The 24,100-nt window shown below is 38.3% G+C and overlaps 1 protein-coding gene across 1 annotated transcript in view; it reads right to left on the bottom strand.

Moving 5' to 3' along the window:
- The window catches only part of PDZRN4 (PDZ domain containing ring finger 4), a 371,646-nt gene that overhangs the window by 53,143 nt on the left and 294,403 nt on the right, over nucleotides 1-24,100 (bottom strand). Inside the window, 2 exon segments of the mRNA XM_030322548.1 lie at nucleotides 13,680-13,782; nucleotides 16,944-17,200. Coding sequence (XP_030178408.1) covers nucleotides 13,680-13,782; nucleotides 16,944-17,200 — 360 coding nt within the window.

Here is a 24,100-nt window from a genome sequence, read left to right as displayed (position 1 = left end):
AACCTATCAAACATTATAGAAGTAACACCAATTCTTCTCAAATGCTTCCAAAAAACGGGAGAGAACACTTCCAAACTCATTTTATGAGGTCAGCATTACCCTGATGCCAAAACCATATAAAGATGTTGCAAAATAAGAAAACTACAGGCCAATCTCTATTATCAATACAGGTACAAAATTCTCAAAAAAGTACTATGACTGAATTCACAGTACAGTAAAATGATCACACACCATGACCAAGGGAGAATTTTCCCTGTGATGCAAGTATAGTTCAACATACACAAATAAATACATGTGAGAGACCTCATTAATAGAAGGAAAACAAAAATTATATCAATGGTACAGAAAAAGCATTAGACAAAGTTTAATATCCTTTCATGATTAAAAATGCTCAATAAATTGAGTATAAAAGGAAAGCACCTTAACATAATACATGCCAAATATGACAGGGCTACAGCTAATATACTTAATGGTGGAAGGTTGAAAGCTTTTCCTCCAAGATTAGGAACAGGACAAGAATGCTCCCTCTCAACACTCCACTTAACAGTACTAGGAAATCCTCACCAAAAAGAAGAAATAAATGGCATTCCAGTCAGAAAGGAAGAAGTAAACTTGCCTGTTTGCAGAGGATATGATCGTTTATATAGAAAATTCTAATGATCCCACAAAAAACTGTTAGATTTAATAAAAAAAATCAGTAAAAGTGTAGGATACAATCAACATACAGAAAGCTGTTGCATTTCTACATACTAACAACAAAATAGCTGAAAAAAGAAATAAATAAAACAATTCCATTCACAATAGCATTAACAAATACTTAGTAATAAATTTAACCAAGGAGGTGAGCTGAAAATTATAAAGATGATGAAATGAACTAAAAAAGACACAAAGAAATGGAAAGATACATGTGTTCATGGATCAGAAGAATTAATATTGTTACAATGTCCATACTGTCCAGTACACATACATACATACATACATACATACATACATACATACATCACAAAAACAGACACAGACCAATGGAACAGAAAGCTTGGAAATAAACCCAAGCATATATCATCAACTATTATTTGACAAGGGACCCAAGAATAATCAATAGGAAAAGGAAAAGTTTCTTTAATAATTGGTGCTGGGAAGGGGGGCCTGGGTGGCTTAGTTGGTTAAGCGTCCAATTCTTGGTTTCAGCTTAGGTCATGATCTTATGGTTCATGAGTTCAAACCCCATGTGTGCTCTGTATTGATAGTACGGAGCCTTCTTGGAATTCTCTTTCTTCCTCTCTCTCTGTCCCTCCCCAACTCATGCTTTCTCTCTTTCAGAAAAATAAATAAACTTAAAAAAAAGTGGTGCTCTAAAAACTGGATAGTCACATGCAAAAGAAACTGATCCCTCTCTTACACCACTCACAAAAATTAACTTGAAATAAAGACTTAAATGTCAGACCTAAAACTACAAAACTCCTGGAAGAACACACAAAGAAAAACTCCTTGACATTGGTCTTGGGAATGATTTTTTGGATATCATAACACAAGGACAAGCAACAAAAGCAAAAAAAAAAAAATAAATAAATAAACAGAATGAAGAGGCAACCTGCATAATGGGAGGAAATATTTTCAAACAATGTATTATATATAGTTTTCAAACTACACAAGGACCTTACACGACTCGAAAAAACAAATAATCCAGTAAAAAAATGGGTAGAAGACCTGAACAGAATTTTTTTCCCACGTGATGAACTGGTATACAAAGAGATGCTCAGCTTCACTAACCATCAGGACAACAGAAATTAGAACCACAATGAGATATTACCTCAAACCTGTTAGGATGACTATTATCAAAAAGACAAAAGATACCAAGTGTTTTAGTGAGGTGGTGGAGAAAAGGACGCCCTAGTACACTGTTGGTGGGAATATAAACTGGTATAGCCTCTGTGAAAAATAGTACGGAGTTTCCTCAAAAAACTTAAAGAACTATATATTTCCATTCCAGGTATATATATATGCAAAGGAAATGAATACAAGATATTGAAGAGGTATCAGCATGCCCATATTCATTGCCATATTATTCATAACAGCCAAGACACAGAAGCAGCCTGAGCATGCACTGATGGATGAATGAATAAAGAAAAAGTGGTAGATACACATAATGGAATATTATTCTGCCATAAAAACGAAGGAAATCCTTCCATTTGCAACAACATGGGTGGACCCTTAGGGCATTATGCCAAGTGAAATAAACCAGATGAAGCAAGACAAATATTGTGTTCTCATTCATAGGTGTAATCTAAAAAAATTGAACTCAAAAACAGAGTAGAACCATGATTGCCAGTGACTAAAGAGTAGGAAAAAAGGGGAGGTGTTGGTCAAAGAGTAAAAATTTACACCTAGAATGTTTAGAAGGGACATGAGCACCCCAATGTTTGTAGCAGCCAAAATACGGAAAGAGCTCAAATGTCCGTTGATGGATGAATGGATGAAGATGTGGTATATATACACAATCAAAAAGAATGAAATCTTGCCATTTGCAACTACATGGATGAAACTAGAGGGTATTATGCTAAGCTAAATTAGTCAGAGAAAGACAAATATCATATGACTTCACTCACATGAGGACTTTATGATACAGAACAGATGAACAGAAGGGAAGGGAAGCAAAAATAATAAAAAAAAAAAACAGGGAGGGGGACAAAACATAAGAGACTCAAATATGGAGAACAAACAGAGGGTCACTGGAGGGGTTGTGGGAGGTGGGATGGGCTAAATGGGTAAGGGTAAGGAATCTACTCCTGAAATCATTGTTGCACTATATGCTAACTTGAATGTAAAATTTTAAAAATAATTAAATTAAAAAAAAGAATTTGAAAAAAAATTTCCAGCTAGAAGATGAATAACTTCATATAGAGTATGATGACTTTAGTTAACAACACTGTAGTATATGCTTGAAAGTTGCTAAGGGGATAGGTCTTAAATGTTCTCACCATACACATAGAAAGGGTAATTATATGAGAGGTAGAGATGTTAACTAATCTTATTCTGGTAATAATTTCACAATATATACACATATTAAATCACCATGTTGTTTATCTTAAACTTATACGATGTTGTACATCAACTATATCTCAATAAAGCTGGAAAAAATAAAATGCAGATGAAGGTTCATGCATAAGGCAGCTTCTTACAGCTAAAATACCCTGGATAAAAGGTAAATATCCCCCCCCAAAGATAAAATTTTAGTTATAGGAAAAGCAATATACATAGACAAGAGAAACACACAAAATGTTAACTGTGGTTATCTCAAATGGTATAATTGCAGATAATGGTACTTAAAATTTTTATCTTGGACTTGAAGTACATATATTGGATTTACCATAATCTTTGTCTCACCACAAACTATCCATATTGATCATGAAACATTCTCTTATTTACATTAAATTTGATTAATTAATACATACTGAATACCAGTGAACTCACTATATAATCACAAACCAGAACTAGAGCATTAATGGTATCTTCAGTCTAAGGGAGAAAAGGGAGAACTGTGATGTCAATGTAAAACACACAATCTTGAAAGATTGCAATATTTTTTTTCAAAGACAATAATTTGGTGAGAAAAATCCAAATTGGGATTATTTTCTGTATTTTCCTAATTGAAAAAATAAACACTGTATTTAAATAAAATAATTTATAGTGCCTACAGGCTGCTTCTGCCATTTCTACTGGACAAATATTAATGAGTTAACTTGTTCTACACTATAGCTAAAGTCAGATAATATGGAGGGGCGGGCTACTTTCTAACCATCGGTAAAGTATGGTGGTAGAGGAGGATCTGGATGGCTCAGTTGGTTAAGTGTCTGTCTTGGACTCAGATCATGATCTCATGGTTCATGAGTTTGAGCCCTGCGTCAGGCTCTGTGCGGACAGTATGGAGCCTGCTTGGAATTCTCTCTCTTCCTCTCTCTCTGTCCCTCCCCAACTCATGCTTTCCCTCTCTCAGAATAAATAAATAAACTAAATCATAAATAAATAAAATAAAATAAATAAAATATGGAGGCTGCTTGGAATTCTCTCCCTCTCCCTCTCTCTCTACTAAAATAAACTTAAAAAAAAAAGTACAGTACTAGACACAGACCAACGTGTGGTCATATGAGTATGTATGCTTTTTATGAAATCCTGTAAAATGGGAGTTGATATGTTTGGAATGTTAAAATATTTGTAAATTTTTAAGGATCTGATGAGGCATTTTTCTCACTTTGCTCAAGTGAGTTACATGGGAAACCCAGATGAGACAAATCATTCCAACGAACGTTGGTATCCCCCATGGAGCTCACGTGCAAGGATGCTATGACTCAGGAGGTAAGTGGTCCCTCTAAGAGCGAGAACTGGGACCAGACTCCTTATTGGACAACTAGACTATATTGCCCCTGGAATGAAGATTGGAATCCTTATCTGGAGTTTGCTTTAGAGTGAAAAGACAGCTCTTCCTTTCTTTGCCCCTATGAAAACCGTTCTCTGAAAGCAGAATAGGAGACATTGGAGAATGAGATTTGATATGCAAATATTCACCTTAAACACAACCTCTGACACCTTTCAGTAATGCAAGGCAGTCATCTGAATGTGTCTCATGAATATCTTTGAACAAAAATTGGATGTCAGGATTTTGATAAAATTCATATATGTAGTGTAAGGAGTCTTCATTTGTATCTGGCCTCCTAGAAAAATAAATGTGCCTTTGGTTACATTGTTAAATGTAAACCAACTTTGAAGGTTAAATTTGCTCTTCATTGTTTTCTTAGGAATTAAAGTTACTGTTGTCATAATAAGATGGGCCTCATATTTATTTTATGAAATTACATGACCAAATTAACAGTAATACTAATCTCATTTCTTCCAGTAAGAAATCTAAAAGAATTACAATAACTTTGATGGCTATTTCCAACTTTATGGCATTTCTTTCTAGTCACTCCTTAAGGAGGGATTTTTTTTTAAATAGTGGTTAACAACGTAGGAAAAGCATTAATTTCATAAATCTGGAATATTAGGATTGTATAAAATGTGATTACAGGCACTTGTACCCCAGTGTTTATAGCAGCACTCTCAACAATAGCCAAATTATGGAAAGAGCCTAAATGTCCATCAACTGATGAATGGATAAAGAAATTGTGGTTTATATACACAATGGAGTACTACGTGGCAATGAGAAAGAATGAAATATGGCCCTTTGTAGCAATGTGGATGGAACTGGAGAGTGTGATACTAAGTGAAATAAGCCATACAGAGAAAGACAGATACCATATGTATTCACTCTTATGTGGATCCTGAGAAACTTAACAGAAACCCATGGGGGAGGGGAAGGAAAAAAAAAACAAAAGAGGTTAGAGGGGGAGAGAGCCAAAGCATAAGAGACTCTTAAAAACTGAGAACAAACTGAGGGCGTTGATGGGGGGTGGGAGGGAGAGGAGGGTGGGTGATGGGTATTGAGGAGGGCACCTTTTGGGATGAGCACTGGGTGTTGTATGGAAACCAATTTGACAATAAATTTCATATATTGAAAAAAAAATAAACAGACATACATTTAAAAAAATGTGATTACAAAGTCTCAGCCTTGACTGAGATTCAAGTATAGAAACTAGGTCAACCATATAACGTAGTCTGCATCTAGAACATTTTTGAAAGTGAAAGAAGGTGCTATTCATAATTAAAGTAGCACCTTAGCCATACGGGGGGGCACAATTTAGGGCACACCAGGACGTATGGTTATCCTAACAGGGGCTGAATTATGGTCATTCTTTACCTATGTAGATTAGCCTGTCTGTTTACTAGGGCTCTCCAGCTTCTAAGTGTAAGATAAAACAGGCACATCTTGTTAGAATGGCAACAACAGCAATGACAAAAAAATCCAAATTTTCTTCTTTTACAATCAGGCACAAGTGTATACTTAAATTTCTTTACTCTAATTACTAGACTGTTAATTGAATTATTAGGAGGAAAAAAAGACTTTCACACTTTATTTCAAATTTCTATTCTCTATCAGCTCTCTTCTCCCCCACCCCCCACCCCCATTTAACCCTTTGTATTTGTGTCCAGGACACTTACAAAATAAGGACAGCAGCAGTAATGGTGAATAATTTATTCACTCCTCAAGCAAATGCTGCTGAACACCCGCTGTGTGCTAGGCATGTGCTAGGTGATACAAAGGTGATTTATTTCATGATATAAAGATAGCTAGAAGTGGTCACTTCTCTAAAAAAACAAAAACAAACTACTTAGAAGAAAAAAGACCAGTACATAAATAACTATAACCCAAGGCATAATGCAAAAAATATTTATAGGATGTAATACAGGAATTCAATGATGGGAAAGTGTGAGGAAGGCATTTTAGGGGTAGAAATTCTCCCAAGTAAAGGTGCAGAGAAAGGAAAGCACACAGCTTTCTCTGAGTACTGCTGTGCTGCAGTTTGACCTCAAGATGCCTAAAAAAGTAGGGTTGTGACAGAGTACAAAGGACCTTCAATGCCAGGAAGAGAATTTTAGAGCTAAGTAGAGGAATAGAGTCATACAAGATGATGAATGGGGAAGAGATCCACTGGGAACTACATTTGAGAAGGACTGGTCTATAGATGGACTATAGAGTCTAGGGACTGGCCCCAGCAGACCAAGAAAGAGCCTAGAGACAGAGAAGTGCCCTATAAAAGGGAGGAAGCAGTGGTGATATGAAGGAGAAACATGCCACAGAGTGTCTGGAAATATAAGTCCCACCACATGACAACTTGTGGGTTGGCCTCCATGATTAAGATTTTAATCTAATTGAGAAAATGGTGGTGTCATGAATAGATACTTCAATGAACCAATTCTGACAGAATACCATCTTATCTTAAATGCTGAAGTAATAAAAATATTTTCACACTTCATCTAGATCAGTTTTCAATTCAATACATTTCCCACAAGAATGGAACTTATTAAGGTGATTTTTTTTAAATGGATGATTTTATTGCCCCGGTGGTAAGTGGTATGAAATTATTTTAGATATTTCATTAATAATTCTAAAATGTGACTAACAAGTGGAATAAAAGGGACTGCTGAAATATAAAGCATCCAGTGAATCAAAATAATTCTGAAAACTGTACACTTTCACACTCTACGCTATTTTCTCTTTCCCTAATATCCAGTACACATATAGATAATATATCATCTCTTTATAAGTTATATTTCATACTCAAACATATCCCTTCCATCAGTGGTTTTCAAACTCCTTGACACATTTCCCAGAGACTGTCAGAGGCAGAATTGGCTACTTGGGGAGGCTCTCACTTCTCTGTCCATTGTTGTTTCACAAATTTATTGGATGATCCTTTGGTAAGGAAGTTATAAAGAAAGTACAGGGGTGAATTTAGGGATATATCAAATTCATATCAAGTATGTGATTCTTATAAGATGATAATCAGCAGGGATGAATTTTGCAAAGACCATTAAAATTCTATTTCATTCCTCATCTCTCCTCGTTTCCCACATTTTGGCTTTTTCCTTATAAGTGTTTAAGTGAAATGAAAATGACACTTGGATTAGAACCCCTGACATAAAGAGGGGCACCTGGGTAGCTCTGTCAGTTAAGCATCCGACTCATGATTTCGGCTCAGGTCATGATCTTGTGGTTTGTGGATTCAAGACCCTCATCAGGCTCTATGCTGACAGTGTAGAGCCTGTGTGCGATTCTCTCTCTCTGCCCCTCCCCACTTGCTCTCTCTCTTTCTCACTCAATAAATAAATAAACATTAAAAAAGTGTTTTTAATAAAAAAAAACCCTGATGTAAAGAAAAAATACCTCTACTCACAATAGCCAAAGAATGGAAACAACTAAAGTGTCTGTCAGTGCATGGATAGATAAAGCAGATGTGGCTTATGCATGTGAATGTATGTGTGTGTGTAATGGAATATTATTCAGCCACGAGAAAGAAGGATATCCCACCATTTGCTACAACCTAGATGGACCTTGAGAGCATTATGCTAAGTGAAATAAGTCGCAGAAGGAAATTTGCATAGTATTATTATATGTGGAATCTAAAAACACTAAAAAACAAGTCAAATTTATAGGCAGAGTCAAAAATGGTTACCAGGGACTGGAGGGTGCAGCAACTAGGGAGACATTACAGAAGGGTACAAACCTTATTAAAAAGGAACAAATACTGGGGCTCCTGGGTGGCTCAGTTGGTTAAGCATCTGACTCTTGATTTCGGTTCAGGTCATGATCTTGCGGTTTGTGAGATTGAGCCCCACATCTGTCCAGATGAAGCCTGCTTGGGATTTTCTCTCTCCCTCTCTCTCTGCCCCTCGCTCACTTGCATTCTATCTCTCTTTCAAAATAAACAAATAAACTTAAAAAAAAAGGAAAAAGGCAAAGACATCTGTTGTCTGCATGGTAGTCCCAGGTTCCTTTCTAATTCCCTTGTTCAAAAAGGCACAAAGAGGGGCACCCTATGTGGCTCAGTAGGTAAAGCCTCCAGCTTTGGCTCTGGTCATGATCAGTTCCAGCCCATCAGGCTCTGTGCTGACAACTCAGAACCTGAAGCCTGCTTTGGATTCTGTGTCTCCCTCTCTCTCTCTCTGCCCCTCCCCCATTCTTACACTCTACCTCGAAAATAAACATTAAAAAAATTTTTTAAATAAAGAAACAAAAACAAAAAGGCACAAAGAGACTACACTGCTCAGAATTTGATCCATGTGGACAACAGTGGGCATCCTCCTTCATTCAGTCATAAATACGAGCACCCATTATGATTAGGGTGATGTCATGTAGTGATCAACAGGCAGCTAAGGCCTCTGTCCTCACAGCCTGGAAAGGAGCCACAAAGCTCTGCACACACACACTAGATTTTTCTCTAAGTTTGTTTCACAAGTCATGAAGCTACTCAAAAAGATATGACTGAAATCTCGTGAATGCCTATCCTCTCATTTTTTTTTTTTTGAATGAACATCTCCTTGATTCATAATTCTCTTTTCTTGAACTATGTAAGAGAGAGATTATCTACGTAAATTGTCACAAGTATTCTCCACATATTCATAAGGATCCAGCTCTGGGAAATAAATTTTGCAAAACGATACTTCTCAGCATAGCACCAGGGTTTACTTATGTTTTGCATAAGAATTGCCAAGAGGAAGCTAATTAATATACTAAATACTCTTTCCTATTTATAGATACTGGCCCAAATTGGGTTTTCAGTTGACACGTATACAGAACTCTGACATATACATGTCCTTCTCTCCTGTCTACCTTAAAAACCTCTTTGAGCCAACTTCTAAATTCCTTCTCATTTTGATGACCATGTATCCATAAGGGGAACTTGACGTGCACTTAATTCAGGCTGTTGAGCGTTCAGCTTCGTCTTAGGGGGAGGAGTAGAGTAGCATTATCGTGAGTAGCATTTTTTTTTCAACATATTTTATTTATTTATTTATTTATTTTTATGAAATTTATTGACAAATTGGTTTCCATACAACACCCAGTGCTCATCCCAAAAGGTGCCCTCCTCATTTCTAGGTGATGGAAACCACCAGACTTCTAAGTGTTGTTTAAATTGTTGGCTTGTCTTGGCTGACCTAATGTTTTACACTAGTGAAATGTTGTACTTTAATATTAGTTCAATATCGCTTCTCTGACTCTTCTCTATCAGCACTGACTTTTGAGAGTTAATGGCAAATGCTGCAGAAAATTCAGCATCTTCCTTGCACTCTGGTACTGGCAAACATATCTTTCTTAGGGGTTGGATGAAAGGGCTCTATATTTCTTGAAGCCTTTCCCTTTAAATTATTTCTGGTAGAGGTTGGATTTGAGATCTGCCTCTGACTTGCTAAGGGCTATTTATGATTTATTTCAACCTTTAGCTGGCTCTGGGACAAAGAAATGCACAAAGTTGAAAATAAAGAAAAGAAGATGCTTAATCCTCAGTGGTATTTCAGTGGCGTGGAGCACCTCGACTCTTATGATGGGTTTGTTAATTTCCGATATTTTATATTCTTTCTCTCAAAAATAAAATTAAAATCCTTTATCATTTTTAATTAGAGAACAAATGCCATCATTTTTTAAAGAGAACAAATTTAAGGCTGTGAGCCTTTTAATGCAGGCTGGTTCTCTGAGGTTTTTCTGAAGCACTGTGGAGAAATTTTAGAGCCAGTCAAATAATTTTCTTAGGCAAAGTGCTGATAGGCCATGGTGAGATATGGGTGTCACTAAAATTTCATAGAGGTCCCTAACACACCAGAGTCACCATAACATTCACACACTGACTATAATATCTCCAAAGAAGCATTTGCTGCCTATCATGGCTCTGAAGGGAGCTGTTTCAGTCTATCAATGCAATAATCTGCATGTTAAAAAGTCCCTAAATATGTATTTACAAGATAGTCAGATCCGTTTTGGTCTATTGGGTCAATAATCCATGCACTAAAAGTCCCTAAATATGTATGCACAAGATAGACAGATCAGCTTTGGTTCACTGAGTCAATAGCAAGTAGGCCTTTAAAAAAGGGCCTATATAAGTTGCATACCTGGCATTTTAGCAAATTTAGAAATGCAGTTCTGTACATTTCCTGACTTTTAGAGAGTAGATTTATTATGTTAGTTTCAGCGGATGCCAAAAAGCTGTGTTTCACTCTGGTCCATGATATTTTGCTTTTGAAAAGTCAGAAGAAAAACCACTATAGCACAAACTATATCACAGCTCCAAGGCAAATGATGGAAACATGGGCATGTAGGCAAAGCCCTGTGCGCAGGCGTGGATGCTGTCCTTCCAGACCATGTCTCTGCCCTTCCTGAATCACCATCCAGGTGCATCCACCTCTCTGCTCGCCAGCCTGTGCTTCCCCACTGTCAAACTCATTCCAGCAGCCAGGGGGATATTGCCGGGCTTCAGCTCTTCTCCAGCAGCATCCCATCCTCATAATCAAAGAGAAAGTTCCTTGACATAAGCCCCTCCTCATTCTGACTTCACCTCTTGCCACTCTGGGCCTCGCCCCTGCTGTGATCACACACTGGCTTTGGCTGTTCCTTAAACACGCCAGGCATGCTTCTGCTCCAGGTCCCTTGCACTTGGCCTTCCCTTCATCTGGAGTGTTCCCCGCTCATATAGCTACATGGCTAGCTCTCTTACTTTCTTTAAGGTTCCTATGAGAGAGGTCTTCCCTGACCACCCTGTGTGAGACAGCAACACCCCCTCCCAACACCACGTATTTCCTTTCTCCATTATCTATGCTGTTGTTCTTCAGGAGCACTTATCACCATCTAACATATAATGTCTTTACTTGTTTGTTGTCCACCTTTTCCCCCTAGAGGTTAAGCTACACTAGGGCAGGACCTTCATCAATCCCATACTTAGGTAAGAGCCTGCCATATTTTAAGTGCTCATTAAATTTTGATGATAGAAACGAATGAAAGCAGAGGGAAAATGAATCTTCCTTCCACTTCCCTGATTGTCTGCTGATGTGTGTTCATGTTTAGGTTGAGGAGAAATGAGTATCTTTTTTTGAGATGAAGTCCTTTCTTTGGCCATTAGACTTGTTTCTGGTAATCTCTAGGTGGCACAAAAGTGCTGGATGAAGGTACTCATCCAATGCATACTCAGAGCTCTTGGGTTATGACAGAGCTTCTGGAGGAACTGGGGTCATCTTAGCTGCGCACAGAAGCACTTGACCAGTCTGCTTCTAAGTACAATAGTGCATAAGACGGGACTGTCATTTCTAAATCCAGATTCCCACTTAATGTGGCATCCACAATCCGTTTTGGTGATAGCAGCGGACTAGATTTTACAGTCTAATCTGACATGGTCATGAAGGTTGGTGTGTGCCACTCTGTCACATAACTGTAACAGACTGAGGGATACTAGGTAGAACCATTGTTCTCTCTTAAATCTGGTAAATTATTCTTAGGATATTCCCCTATGCCCCCACCTCTATCTTTAATCATGTAGAATGCTTTCAAATGCATTCTTTCTCATGATTGAAGCCTGTCACAGTAACTTCTTCCTTATTTAAATTTCACAGGAACATTCTTTATTTCCAATCACTTACAAAGATGCCTTCGGCAAGAGAATCACAGCTGACAGCAAATTAATGACTATGATGCTGTGATTAGTTGAGATTACAGGCTACAGAGGACCTGTCTGAGCATTTACCACTGTCATGACACTAACACTGGCATCTATTAGAGATTTATATTGTTCAAAAAAGAGAATGTGGTTCAGCTACAGTGAGCCCTATACAAGGGTACAAAAATTTGTCTGTATTGTAATATAGTCAATGATATAGTAATCAATTAAAGTAATTTTTACTGTTAACCTGCTTAGCCTAAGCAAGTCTCTCTTCCACACTCTCCCTCCAAACACAGATTTATTTTGATAAAGCTTGAAGGCACAAACTAAATAAAAAGCTGAAGTGATCTAGGGAATTCCAGTCCCTAAGCCCAAAGTATTCATTAACAGAAAGAAAAACATCATTTAATCTTGAATTATTTGGATAAGAGACTCCATTTTGTATTTTATTTTCCATGAGAAGACAAAACTTAATGGATATTTCGGGGCACAGCAGTCCTTGAGTGGATTTATAAAATAAAACTTTTCAATCAACTTAATGGATAGGGGATAAAAAATTAGCAGGAACAACAACAATGCCTCAACCATCTACTCAGATATTAGGTATCACTGCACATCCTTCCAAATTCTGGCTGAAAAGAAATAATGGTTTCTGTAATCCCCAGCAATGACTTTTGGGGGAGGGAAGATTTCAAATAAATGTCTATTTGCTTTAGGTGAGCTTCACTGAATCGGCCTTATTTGACTTCAGATTCTCCTAAGGGAAGAGATTTCAGGATTTCCTGGTTGTAAAATGGAAAAGAACATTTTGCTGAACTTGTATGACATCATCTAAAGCATTAAAAGGGCAGATAATCATGGGTTCTCTGCCTGTTTACCAAAGCTTCTTTACCTCCTCAATCTACTTTATTTCCAAATGTCAGAGTGGTTTGAAACCTTTCAAAGATTTATAGACTGCAGCAGCAGAGGAAATATTAGGATAAATCCTTTAACTTTTGTGAAAGCTTTTAAATAATTAATCAATGGGCTTTTGCAATTGTTATATATCACAGTACAGATATTCTAACGTATACTGTATGAAGGCTAAACCACAAAGGGCATTAGGCCATCTCTCTTTCTAGAAAGTCAGTGAAACTACAGTTTAGAGTACATACTTGAGTCACAAATAAAGAGAATACTGAATAAATGAAGGAAAATATTACTAATATAATACAATCTAGTTTATCAGTTAAAATAAAAGTACTATGCAATGAATGAAAACACTAAGCACAATCTTGGTTTTAAATATGTTTTTTTTTCAAACTCTACTTGGAAATTACCTTACATTATAGAAAGAAGGAAAAATGTAGCTGATACAATATTTATAAAAAGCAACATAAATGTGAGCAAATTATTTTCAAGCTTATATGATAAACATGTTTTCTAATATATTGAAAATACTAGAACCAAACACTAAAACAAATAGTACTTAAAAGAACTCACCCTAGATATGTAATAGACAAAATATTTCTTGCAGCAATAAATTAATTTTTTCCTTGTTAGGCACACCCCCTCCACCATAACTTCGTGAAGAAACGTGAAGTGGTGTGAAAACAATCTTACCTCATATTCAAAGTCCTCTGCTCTGTCTGCATCAGCAGGCAAGCTGGAAAGATACTCGTTGTCCTCATAAAATTCATGCTCCATCGGATGAAGAGAATGGCAGCTATGGGGAATATAGCAATATGGTAGAAGTGGATCAAAAAGGTTGGTTTAAAGATTAAAACTGATTTTAAAATTTCACTTGAGTCTTCTCTGCTTTGCAATAAGACCTGGAGTGATCCAGCCTATAAGTGAACTAAAAACTCAGAAAGAGCAATAGTTTCCTTTCTCCTCTACAACTGGTCCATCAGTTTGATTTTCTGAGAGAATACCAAGAGTAGGGGCCCGTGGCCAGAACGGTGCTCTGAAGGGTCTGATGTGAGTCTACGGCCATACCACCCTGAACGCGCCCGACCTCGTCTGAAGGGTCTGATGTGAACCCCCTGTCAGGCCATGGTGCTTGACTGATACCACCTGGCCTGTGTTCATTCCACCAAATGTGACTTGCTCCATACATGGGTGTGTGGCCTTTGAGACCGCACTCTACCCGAAGAGGTGGATTTGGCAACAAAGTACTACCAATTTCATAATACACAGCCCCAAACTGTTTTCTGAATCTGTTTTCAAAAGCACCTATTTTTCAGATTGTAAAACATACTCCCATTACCCTCATTCCTTAAGACCTTGTTCTCCTTCATAACCACATTTCCCCCTTTTTGATTGAGGGTCCGTGCACAAATATTAATCAGTATTCATGGTGATACCTCACCGGAAATTCCTAGAAGCCATTGGGCTTCATAATCCCTTCAGAAAATTCTTGGGGATGGGGAGAAGATTAAAGGAAATGAGGGGGACCCAGGGCATTGTATTTGACTTTTATATATCTGATTTTGGACAAACATCTTAAATAATTCATAGAAGTGCTTTAAAATTACTGTATGGCATGATATGGATTGTATACATTACACCATATGAAGGCTAAGCACAGTTTAACAGTAAAGGGCATGAGGGCATCTCTATGTTTAAAAAAGCAGTGAAAAAGCCTCAGTGCGTTTAACCAAGCTGGTGGCAAGTGAAACCTCTAAGTCCTGCCAGTGTAGACATTGTTGAAAAACTGGAGTTAGTGGTATAAATTAGTTTCCTTATCTGTAGCTGAAAGGCAAGAGAGATGCATCCTGGTGCCCTCACACAGGCAACATAAATATCCTACCAGCCCCTTCTCAGTGCTATCTATGGCTGTCGTCCCCACAGCGGGTTAATCAAGTTGAACCCCAAATAGCAAAAGCCGTATAAGCGGCATCTTGCTTACTGGTTCTAATAGTAAGTCCTCCTTGCTTAAATTTGGGCTGGCTCTGAAAACCCTTTTGTGCTGGTAAACTGTTAAGCCTGCTGCTTTGGGCATCTGATGTGTTTTCCTTATCTTTCAGTTGGTAAGAAGGGAGCCCTGCCAGGAGGGGCACCTTATTCATTCAATAAACATTTATTGCCTATCAGATGCTAGGCCCAACGCCAAGTGCTAGAAATCTGCTGGTGCACAAAATCCAGTTCTTGCCCTATGAATTGGGTAGAGCAGTAAGCGGGACTGCTAATATGATGTGATTGATACTTAAGGGGAGATATGGAGGCTATGAGAGCAGATGGGGGGATGTCCCTTCTGCAGCCCTAGGAAGTTTGCTAGAAGAGGCTGCCTCTAAGCTAAGATCTGCAGGACTTATGAAGAGCGACACAGGATACTGGTTAAGAGAGTGGGTGCTGGGGTCTGACCTCTTAGGCTCAGGACCCTGGCCTTATCACTTCCTTGCTATGTGACCTTGGCCAAATTACCTAACATCTACCCATGTCCATGATGATAATAATACGGTGCATTCCCTCAAAAGATTGTTATGAGGACTAAATGCGTCAATGAATGAAAACTAATATTACCTGACAAGTGTCAGATTAGCTAATACAAATTAACTATTATTCATTCATTAAAGTGTTTATTGGAAGGCTACCCTGTATCAGGCTGTACTAAAAGATATTATATATTTGTTTGCTTGTGTGTTCTTCATCTCCTCCTCTAGAATATAAGCTCCAGGAGGGAGTGACTTTAGTTTTGTTACTGGTTTTAAGCCCGGCACCTAGTTCCAGTGCCTGATGAAGGGGGCTATTTAATAAGGAATACACGCATGAATGGAGTCATAAGCAAGATAAACAGGGCTCCTACCCTCCCGGGACTTGAAGTTTCAAGGAGCAGTTTCCAAAAACATGGCTGCACGTTAAAAATGCCTAGGGTGGTTTCTGAAAAATGTTGGCGCTCGGGCCTCACGCTAAAAACTCCTTTTTAATTGGCCTGACGTGGGATTCAGCCATCGCATTGATTCTGCCTTTCAAAATCACCAGGTGATTCTAATGTACACCTGTGAGCCACTGGAATGAACCTAACAAAAGCCGCTAAAGGGCAGGGAACTGGCATGATCAGATCCGTGTTTTATAATGTGTCAAATGGATTGCAGTAGGCAATGAAAATGCAGTCCAAAGAGACTATTGTTCTTATAAATCAAACTCTCTATAATGTTTGAACATTTGCTTAAAAGCTCATAGAACAAAATGTATGGGGCAAAACACTTTCTCATAAAACAAAACTGTACAAGTAAGATTATTTGAATAGAATATCTCTAACTCCCTTGAAATTAGGTAAAAATTGGGAAGAACTATTCATTTAATAGATCCTTATTTCACGGTGCTCTGTACTTACTCACTGACAGCCAGGATTTTTTGCTTACATCTCAATATATTGGGTAATTGCTTTCTTTGGAGAATTACACTTTAATTAAATTAATTTCCTAGCTTTTCCTTTAAAGAAGAGAAAAGCAAAAGAGTGAAAGGGAGAGCGGCAACTCACAGAGGAGAATATACTGCCAACATGCCACTTCTGTGTCAGTCTTAATAAGGTTTTTGGCAGCTTTGGTGAGAGAAGCTATTTCCCTGACCAGTGCTCATGAGTGGCATAAGGCTTTTGATGGCTGGAAATATGAAGATGAACTAATCAGAGCCAGAATTTTTCATCGCTCCTCAGCAAGCATGATTCCCAAAGTGAAGCAACTCTGTGGGTCAGGGAGAGTAGCTAGCAGGGGCAGCTGAGAACTAATTGGATACGGACACGGCAGAGACATTTTCCAAACAGAACTGAGATCCTGTCTCTCTAATTGTCAACTTGCTAGTGTGACTGATTCTCTCCAACCCCTACTCGACACGGCTGAATGACAACAAATAGGGCTGTGGGAAAAATGACAGGAAAGATACCTGTCTGAGAGCAGAAATGGACAGATGTCTGGCACTGGAGGGGTAGGTGGTCTAAGTTTGGCCAGAGCCATGATGTGTTCAAAGGTGATGTCTGTCTGAGTGCTGGCGTCCATGAGCTGCACTTCCGGGGCCATTCCATACGCAGGTTTACTGAGAGGCGTCCGTCTTAGCACCTGGACCACAATGGGTTCCTTGGCATTTCGAAAAGCTTCCACTGCCTCTTCATGGGTGGCCTTTGAGAGATCCTTCCCATTGACCTGTGAAGATAAAAGCACATTTCTCATCTCAGAGGAAAGAACAGAGAGGCTGTCATCGTAGATTAATAAAGGGTGGGGAGGGTGAGTTTAAACCAGCTCTGATACGAGTTTTGTAAAGCAATATTTAATAAGACACTGACATTTATTGAACTCTTCACCAACATGCGGAGGTGAAGATTAGGAAACCAACTGCTTATTGTTTCTTTAGAAGTACATTGTGAGGAACCTCAGTTAAAGACAAAATTTTTTTATAATTTTTTTTTAACATTTATTTATTTTTGAGAGACAGAGACAGCATGAGTGGGGGAGGGGCAGAAAGAGACAGAGACACCGATCTAAAGCAGGCTCCAGGTGCTGAGCAGTCAGAACACAGCCGACATGGGGCTCAAACTCGGGAATGGTGAGATCATGACCTGAGCCAAAGTTGGACGCTTAACCGACTGAGCCTCCCAGGAGTGCCTAGACTTAAAAATTTAAATAACACATCAGCCTCAGAAAACATTCACCCAAATCTTCAGATAGATCGAAATGTTAAGTATATCTTTTTTTTTTAATGTTCTATCAATCTCTTGGTGGGATTTTCAATATTTAATCCAAGTCTTACTGGCCTGAAATCCAATTTTTTGGGTGTTGTCAAATTTCTTTCATTTTCATCACTTTTGAACCCAAGACCATGTCATTGTCATGTACGTTTTATCTTAAATCGTTGCTATTCTGTGTGGTCTGTGGACCCACAGCTAAGCATTGCATAAGAGATTATTAGAAATGCAGAATCCCTGGCCCTATCCCAGACCCGCTGAATCAGAATTGGCATATTAACAAATCCCAGCTGATTTAGATGCACTTGAAAGGAACACTGCTCTAAAACATGTCTGAGTATACTATGTGCAGTTGGATCCTCACCTGTGTTTATTTATATCCATTTATGACTCTCCAAGGTAGCCCTGGACAGAACAGAGAAATAGGGAACATTTACCTTTGCCCTCCACCAGTGCTTCTCAGCAGGGCCAACCACTGGCATGTGGAAGAGAAAAATCATTGTTTTTGTGAGACTCTCCCATGCCTAATCATCAAGAGCCAATGACGTTCCCTAGCCTTTGTGGCATTCCAAACAGTCACACACTCTTCTAAACATCCTCTCCAATGGCAGTACAGATTGCTCTCAAATAGCTGTCAATTTATTTCTCTAAAATGGGTCCTGAGAGCAGAGTCCCTTAGTGGAAGTTGTGTTTTAATAAAGGACTACAGCATCAAGGACTACAGCACAATTCCCACCCTAAATGAATCAATAATGTTGGCTTTTGCAGATAGGAAGAGATACTTGGGGGCACAATACTGTGCTTAAAACCCCTGAAATTATACCATTTCTAGACAACTAAGCCACCCGCCTGGTGGGGAGGCTCTGATAACTGCTATGCACCAGCAAATCCTTAGAGATCCCTGGGTGCCTTAAAAAGAAGCAAAGGGAGTCGCTGAGTTGCAGTATTAGAACAGTTGCTGACATCCAAATGAGCACATTCTCTCTCCCTGAGTAGACAAAGAATATGTATGCGCTCAGAGCAAGTATGGGGTGTTTGGGGGTAAATGATACAATGCCAGGTAGAAATCGTCATGTCATGTAGAGACAGGCTTAATGACCTGGAGGAGCTAATTTACTCAATGGACCCTGAAAGAGTTAATGTGCCTTCAAAAATTGAGCAATTAAGTTTCCTCACCAGCAAAATATGTCCCAGTACAGTTCTTGGATCACTAGTAAGAAACTTCAGTAAAAGATGTGAATGGTTACCTACCAGTGTGCCCACACTCTCTATTCTGTAAATTCTCACTCTGATTCTTTTCTCCAAGGAAAAAACTTGAACGTGACTACTAAATTTTTATTGGTACAACCTTGGGATGTCTGGATGACTTTGAGCATATGGGAATATGTGAAGAAGGGACAGGTATGGACACAGGCATTCATTCTTTGAACTACTGGACAATGACACTTTGGGCTAGGCCCACCACTGTCTCCCCTGAGGATGTGTCATCAACAGATGATAAGTGAAGTCCAAGAATGGAAAAACACAGCCTAAAATCTAGCCTCTCATGTTGGCTGGTATCATCTTTATGTTTCATACTGTGGTCAGTATTTATAAGTTTCAGGGTTGTAGAAGATGATCCAATGGTAGGAAAGATTGTTCTACCAGAATCTATGTGGTAGGGAGAAATTGCCATTTGTCTCCAGGCTTCCCACTTTATGGTGTCCCTTCAGATTAGTGAATATCCATTTTGGGAAAGTCTTACACCCTTCCTACTCTGAAAAGAATTCTTGGTCATAATCTATTATCGACTACTTAAAACCTACTGTAACATGTCAATATGTTAAAGCTTTTCATTTAAAGTGACCTCCAACAGTGGTAGAATGAAAGAAGACAGTGCCCTTTTTGAAGGACTTCAAGCAGTATCTGAGGGTAAAGGGAAAAATAATTTGTGGCCAGGGTGTCTTCCAGTCACACATTAAATCCTTCTAACACATAAATTGTGTGTCATTAAGTAGTGGACAGACTAATGCCATTATTCTATTTCTTCCTCAAGGTGTCTCAGCACGTTGCCTATAATCAAGTCTTGGTATTCTGTTGTTTCTTGTTTTAGTGATTTTCGAAGCAAGAATAATTTTAAAAAGTGGGCTCCTTACTGATTCATGATTATTTTTTGCAAAATCCAGAAAAGTATAACAATTTAAGCAGAAACATAAAAATTACTAAAGACTATTTTAGACTGTGAAATAATTAGTTCTTATTATAACACTTAGTATATGCAGACCATATTAGCGTTCTTACAGCAAGATCAATAGCTATTGATTTTAAGACCTGTACATTCATTCATTTACAATTATAGCATTTATATGCAAATTTCATTTTTTGCTTTAAGGACAATCAAATACAATCTTCAAAAATGACAGTCAATATAATCTCAAATATCTTACTTCCCCATTGGGAATGCTCTTTTCTTCCAGTTATCATGCAGCTGACCTCTATTTTCATAAGCTATTTAATATCTCTCAAAGTAAAGAAGTCTATGACCTTTAAAGGCTCTGTCTCACGTGATCTCTTAGAAAATGTAAGCACTGATGATAACAAAACACTTTTTTTTTTCACTTCACTTGAAGTTCATCAACATACTGTTAGCCTACCAAAAGGTCACCATTTTATAAATTATGCTTTTCACAACAACAGAAAAGAATAGCTTAATTGGGATTTTCTGGCAGTTGCTTTGCTCAGTTATCATCAATTACACCGGGGAAGAAGAACATGGAAGAATACCTAAGGTTTTAATACTGTAGAAAAAATTTTGTAGTCAATTAACAAATAAATCAGTGGCCATACTTCATTTTTCCCAAGTGGCTAGATCCTAAACCAACAGCAAGGTATCTGATATTTCATGGTGCCACATCCTTATCATTCTATTTCATTTCTATCATTTTCTCTACCTCTCTCCTTCCTGTGCTTCCTCTCCCCCTCCCCCTTCTTTCTTTCTTGTCTCAACCTTGCTTTGGTACAAACAACATACAATTTTTATTTGTTTTGTGAAAATGAGACAGGAGATGGAGAAGCCCTCTGTTAACAGTGTCCCATTTATATAAGTAGCCAAAATGTTCGAGATGCTAAATAAATGGAGGGAAACAAAAATCCTAGGAGAGTAAGAGAGAAGTTGATTTTCAGGAGAAAAAAAAACTAGATAAAAAGGGTCGGGAGCAAAACTGATGGGAAGAGAAGACAGGTAATTTGAAAATTAGGAGAGAAACACCCATCTGTCATGGGGTTTGAGTTTGAAGTTTACATCCAGAAGGGTTTCAAAAAGGCTGGAGATTTGATTGAAACATGGCATTGAGAAAGAGACTTTTTTGTAAAGTCGTTGTTGAATGGCACAGGTGAGAGGTTAGAGTCATAATAAACATGAGAAGTCTACGAGATAACTCCCTCTATTACTATCACATCTGGCATTTTGATAATTGCGGCCAAAACAGATTTGGTTCTACCACTACTGAACAACAAGAGTAAAGCAATTGGAGTATAACTGAAAAGACTTGTGTGATTGCTATTTGACAAAGGGCTATAGGTGCCAGAGTGGGACAAATGGACTCTCAAATGATGATTAAGCCACCTGATTTGAGATAGAGAAGAAACCAGCACACTGTGCATCTAGAGAGGTGATCAGAACCGGCCACAGCATAAGAAAGGAGAAGATGCCAATTGAAGAAGTTCTACAATAGAGACATGTGGTTGTCCTTGTAAATTTGGGACTGGAAGCACATGGAAGGAGCAGTCTTTTTTTTTATTTAAAAAAATTCTTTTTTTTTAATGTTTATTTATTTTTGAGAGAGAGAGAGAGAGAGAGAGAGAGACAGACAGAGCATGAGCGGGGGAGGGGCAGAGAGAGAGGGAGACACAGAATCTGAACCAGGCTCCAGGCTCCGAGCTCCGAGCTGTCAGCACAGAGCCTGATGCGGGGCTCGAACTCACGAGCTATGAGATCATGACCTGAGCCAAAGTCGGACGCTCAACTGACTAAGCCACCCAGGTGCCCCAGGAGCAGTCTTAATCATATCAAACTTGGAGCAGTTGTAAGGCAGTCAGATGACCCAACAAATAAACGAATACTTGGTGACTAAAAGAAAAACCAATCGTGGGAAACAATCTTCTGGGAAGGTTTTTCTCTTACCCCTGAACTTATAAGTTGAAAAATTAAGTGTCTTGTTTCTAAAAAGTTATTTTCCATTATACTGATAGGGATAAGTGGATAGGAGAAAGGCGGTCACTTTTCAGCAACCAATGCAAAAGAAGTGTGAATACATTTGTTGTGGCAGATGGGCTAATTAATCCATAAGCAACTTGTGAATGTTAAGTAAAGAATATAGCTTTTCATATGTAAACCATATCACGGCAATGTTTGATGAGGCTTCTGTTTAACGAACAATCTACCCTTTTGGATAAACTGCAAAATCTGGGCCACTTGTCAGCAACCTCCCCAGAGTGACTGGTGGCCTCAGCTTGGATATGAGCTGTGCTACTTTGATTATTCCTTCAAATCCAGCCACATGCAAAATTTTCTTGAGTATCAGAAAACAAACAGGCTTTTCTTTTTTTCCTTTTGAAGTGCAAACAAGTGCGTGAATAACCAAGTCACCCTGGTGAGTTGCCATTTCCAGAGTCAGCTGTTTGGGAATGATGAGGGTTTCCAAACCTCTGTTTCCTCTTATGAAAAATAAGGCCTTTTATGCATCTGTGCCTTTCATAGGAGAATACATATAAGAAAACTCAAGAGAAGAAGCATAGAATACTGTAGATTACGTGCAAGTGACATCGACCAATCTTCAACTTGAATATTATTAGTTTTTATGTTTACAAAATTTTTATTCACTCACTCATTCATTCATTCATTTCACTTTACTGAGGTATAGATGACATGGAAAATGGTAAGACGTTTAATGTGTACACTGTGTTGATTTGGTATATGTATATACCATTAAAGGATTCCAACCATCTAGTTACTTAACACATCCATCATTTCACATATTGATTAATTAATTTTTTTGGTGAGAACATTTAAGTTCTACTCTCTTAGCAAATTTCAATTATATAATACAGTGCTATCATCTACTATGATTTACATATAGATCCTCAGAGCCAAGTAATATAATTCTAGTTGGGCATGCCAGTTTATAAGATCTCCCCCTTCACAAGTAAATGTGGAATTAATTTTGATGAAAGGCTCTATGTGAACGCTGATCAACTTCTCTGATAGTTATGGAGGTGTTGTAAAAACATGGTCTGGGGGCGCCTGGGTGGCGCAGTCGGTTAAGCGTCCGACTTCAGCCAGGTCACGATCTCGTGGTCCGTGAGTTTGAGCCCCGCGTCGGGCTCTGGACTGATGGTTCAGAACCTGGAGCCTGTTTCTGATTCTGTGTCTCCCTCTCTCTCTGCCCCTCCCCCGTTCATGCTCTGTCTCTCTCTGTCCCAAAAATAAATAAACGTTGGAAAAAAAAAATTAAAAAAAAAAATAAATAAAAACATGGTCTGGTAACATTTTATAAAAGGAGGAAATTATATTTAAATTGGTGCTAAAATGTTTGGTATGGAAGAAATGTAAAATAATCCAAACCCTATTGTCATTAAAACACTTGTCATATATAATCTTTAAATTCATTTTAGGGAATTTAAGCATATAATTTTTTTCTCAACTTTGGTATGTTTGCTTCTATGTAGACATCTGTCATATCAATTAAGCATAGCACAGGAGAAAAAATATTTATAGTAAAAAGAACACACAGAATAAGAATTGTGCAAAATTATATGAAGAAACCCTAGTGAAAGATTGACAAAATTAATTTTGACCTGCTTTACTGTTATCAATGAACAAAATAATGACTGGTGGGTTTGTGAAAATGATGTAATTTTAGAAGAATACAAGAAATGTTAAATTGCATTAAGCCAAAAGTCTGTGTGATCTGCAGTGATCTGCTTTGAAAGCATGGTTACTGGATTTTTAGACGCGAATATGTAATGATCACATTGATATAATAGGCAGACTTACCCAAAAGTGATCCTGGGGTTCCTTCTGGCAAGCTTGGACTATGAGGGACTGGTAGCTTCATTTTCCTGGTGTGTGGGGGTGCTACAGCTTTGAGCTCCAAAGTCCCCCTGCGCAAGGCAACTGGCTTTCCCAGCCAAATGGAAGTCACTAACTTCTAACCCGGATATTCTGAAATTCTTGTAGTCTGTTTCCTTACTGATAATGTTTCCGAAAGAAGAGAGCAACAGTGGGTGGGGATCCCTTCACTGGACTACAGAAACAATGCATGTCCATCAGTTTGTGGCCCCTGCACGACTCCCCGTGCTACTCACTCCTGACTTGTATGTT

Source organism: Lynx canadensis, chromosome B4 (assembly GCF_007474595.2).
Source record: "Lynx canadensis isolate LIC74 chromosome B4, mLynCan4.pri.v2, whole genome shotgun sequence".
Classification (NCBI taxonomy): domain Eukaryota; kingdom Metazoa; phylum Chordata; class Mammalia; order Carnivora; family Felidae; genus Lynx; species Lynx canadensis.
Note: the sequence above shows the minus strand (reverse complement) of the source record. Positions and strands in the feature narration are given on the sequence as shown.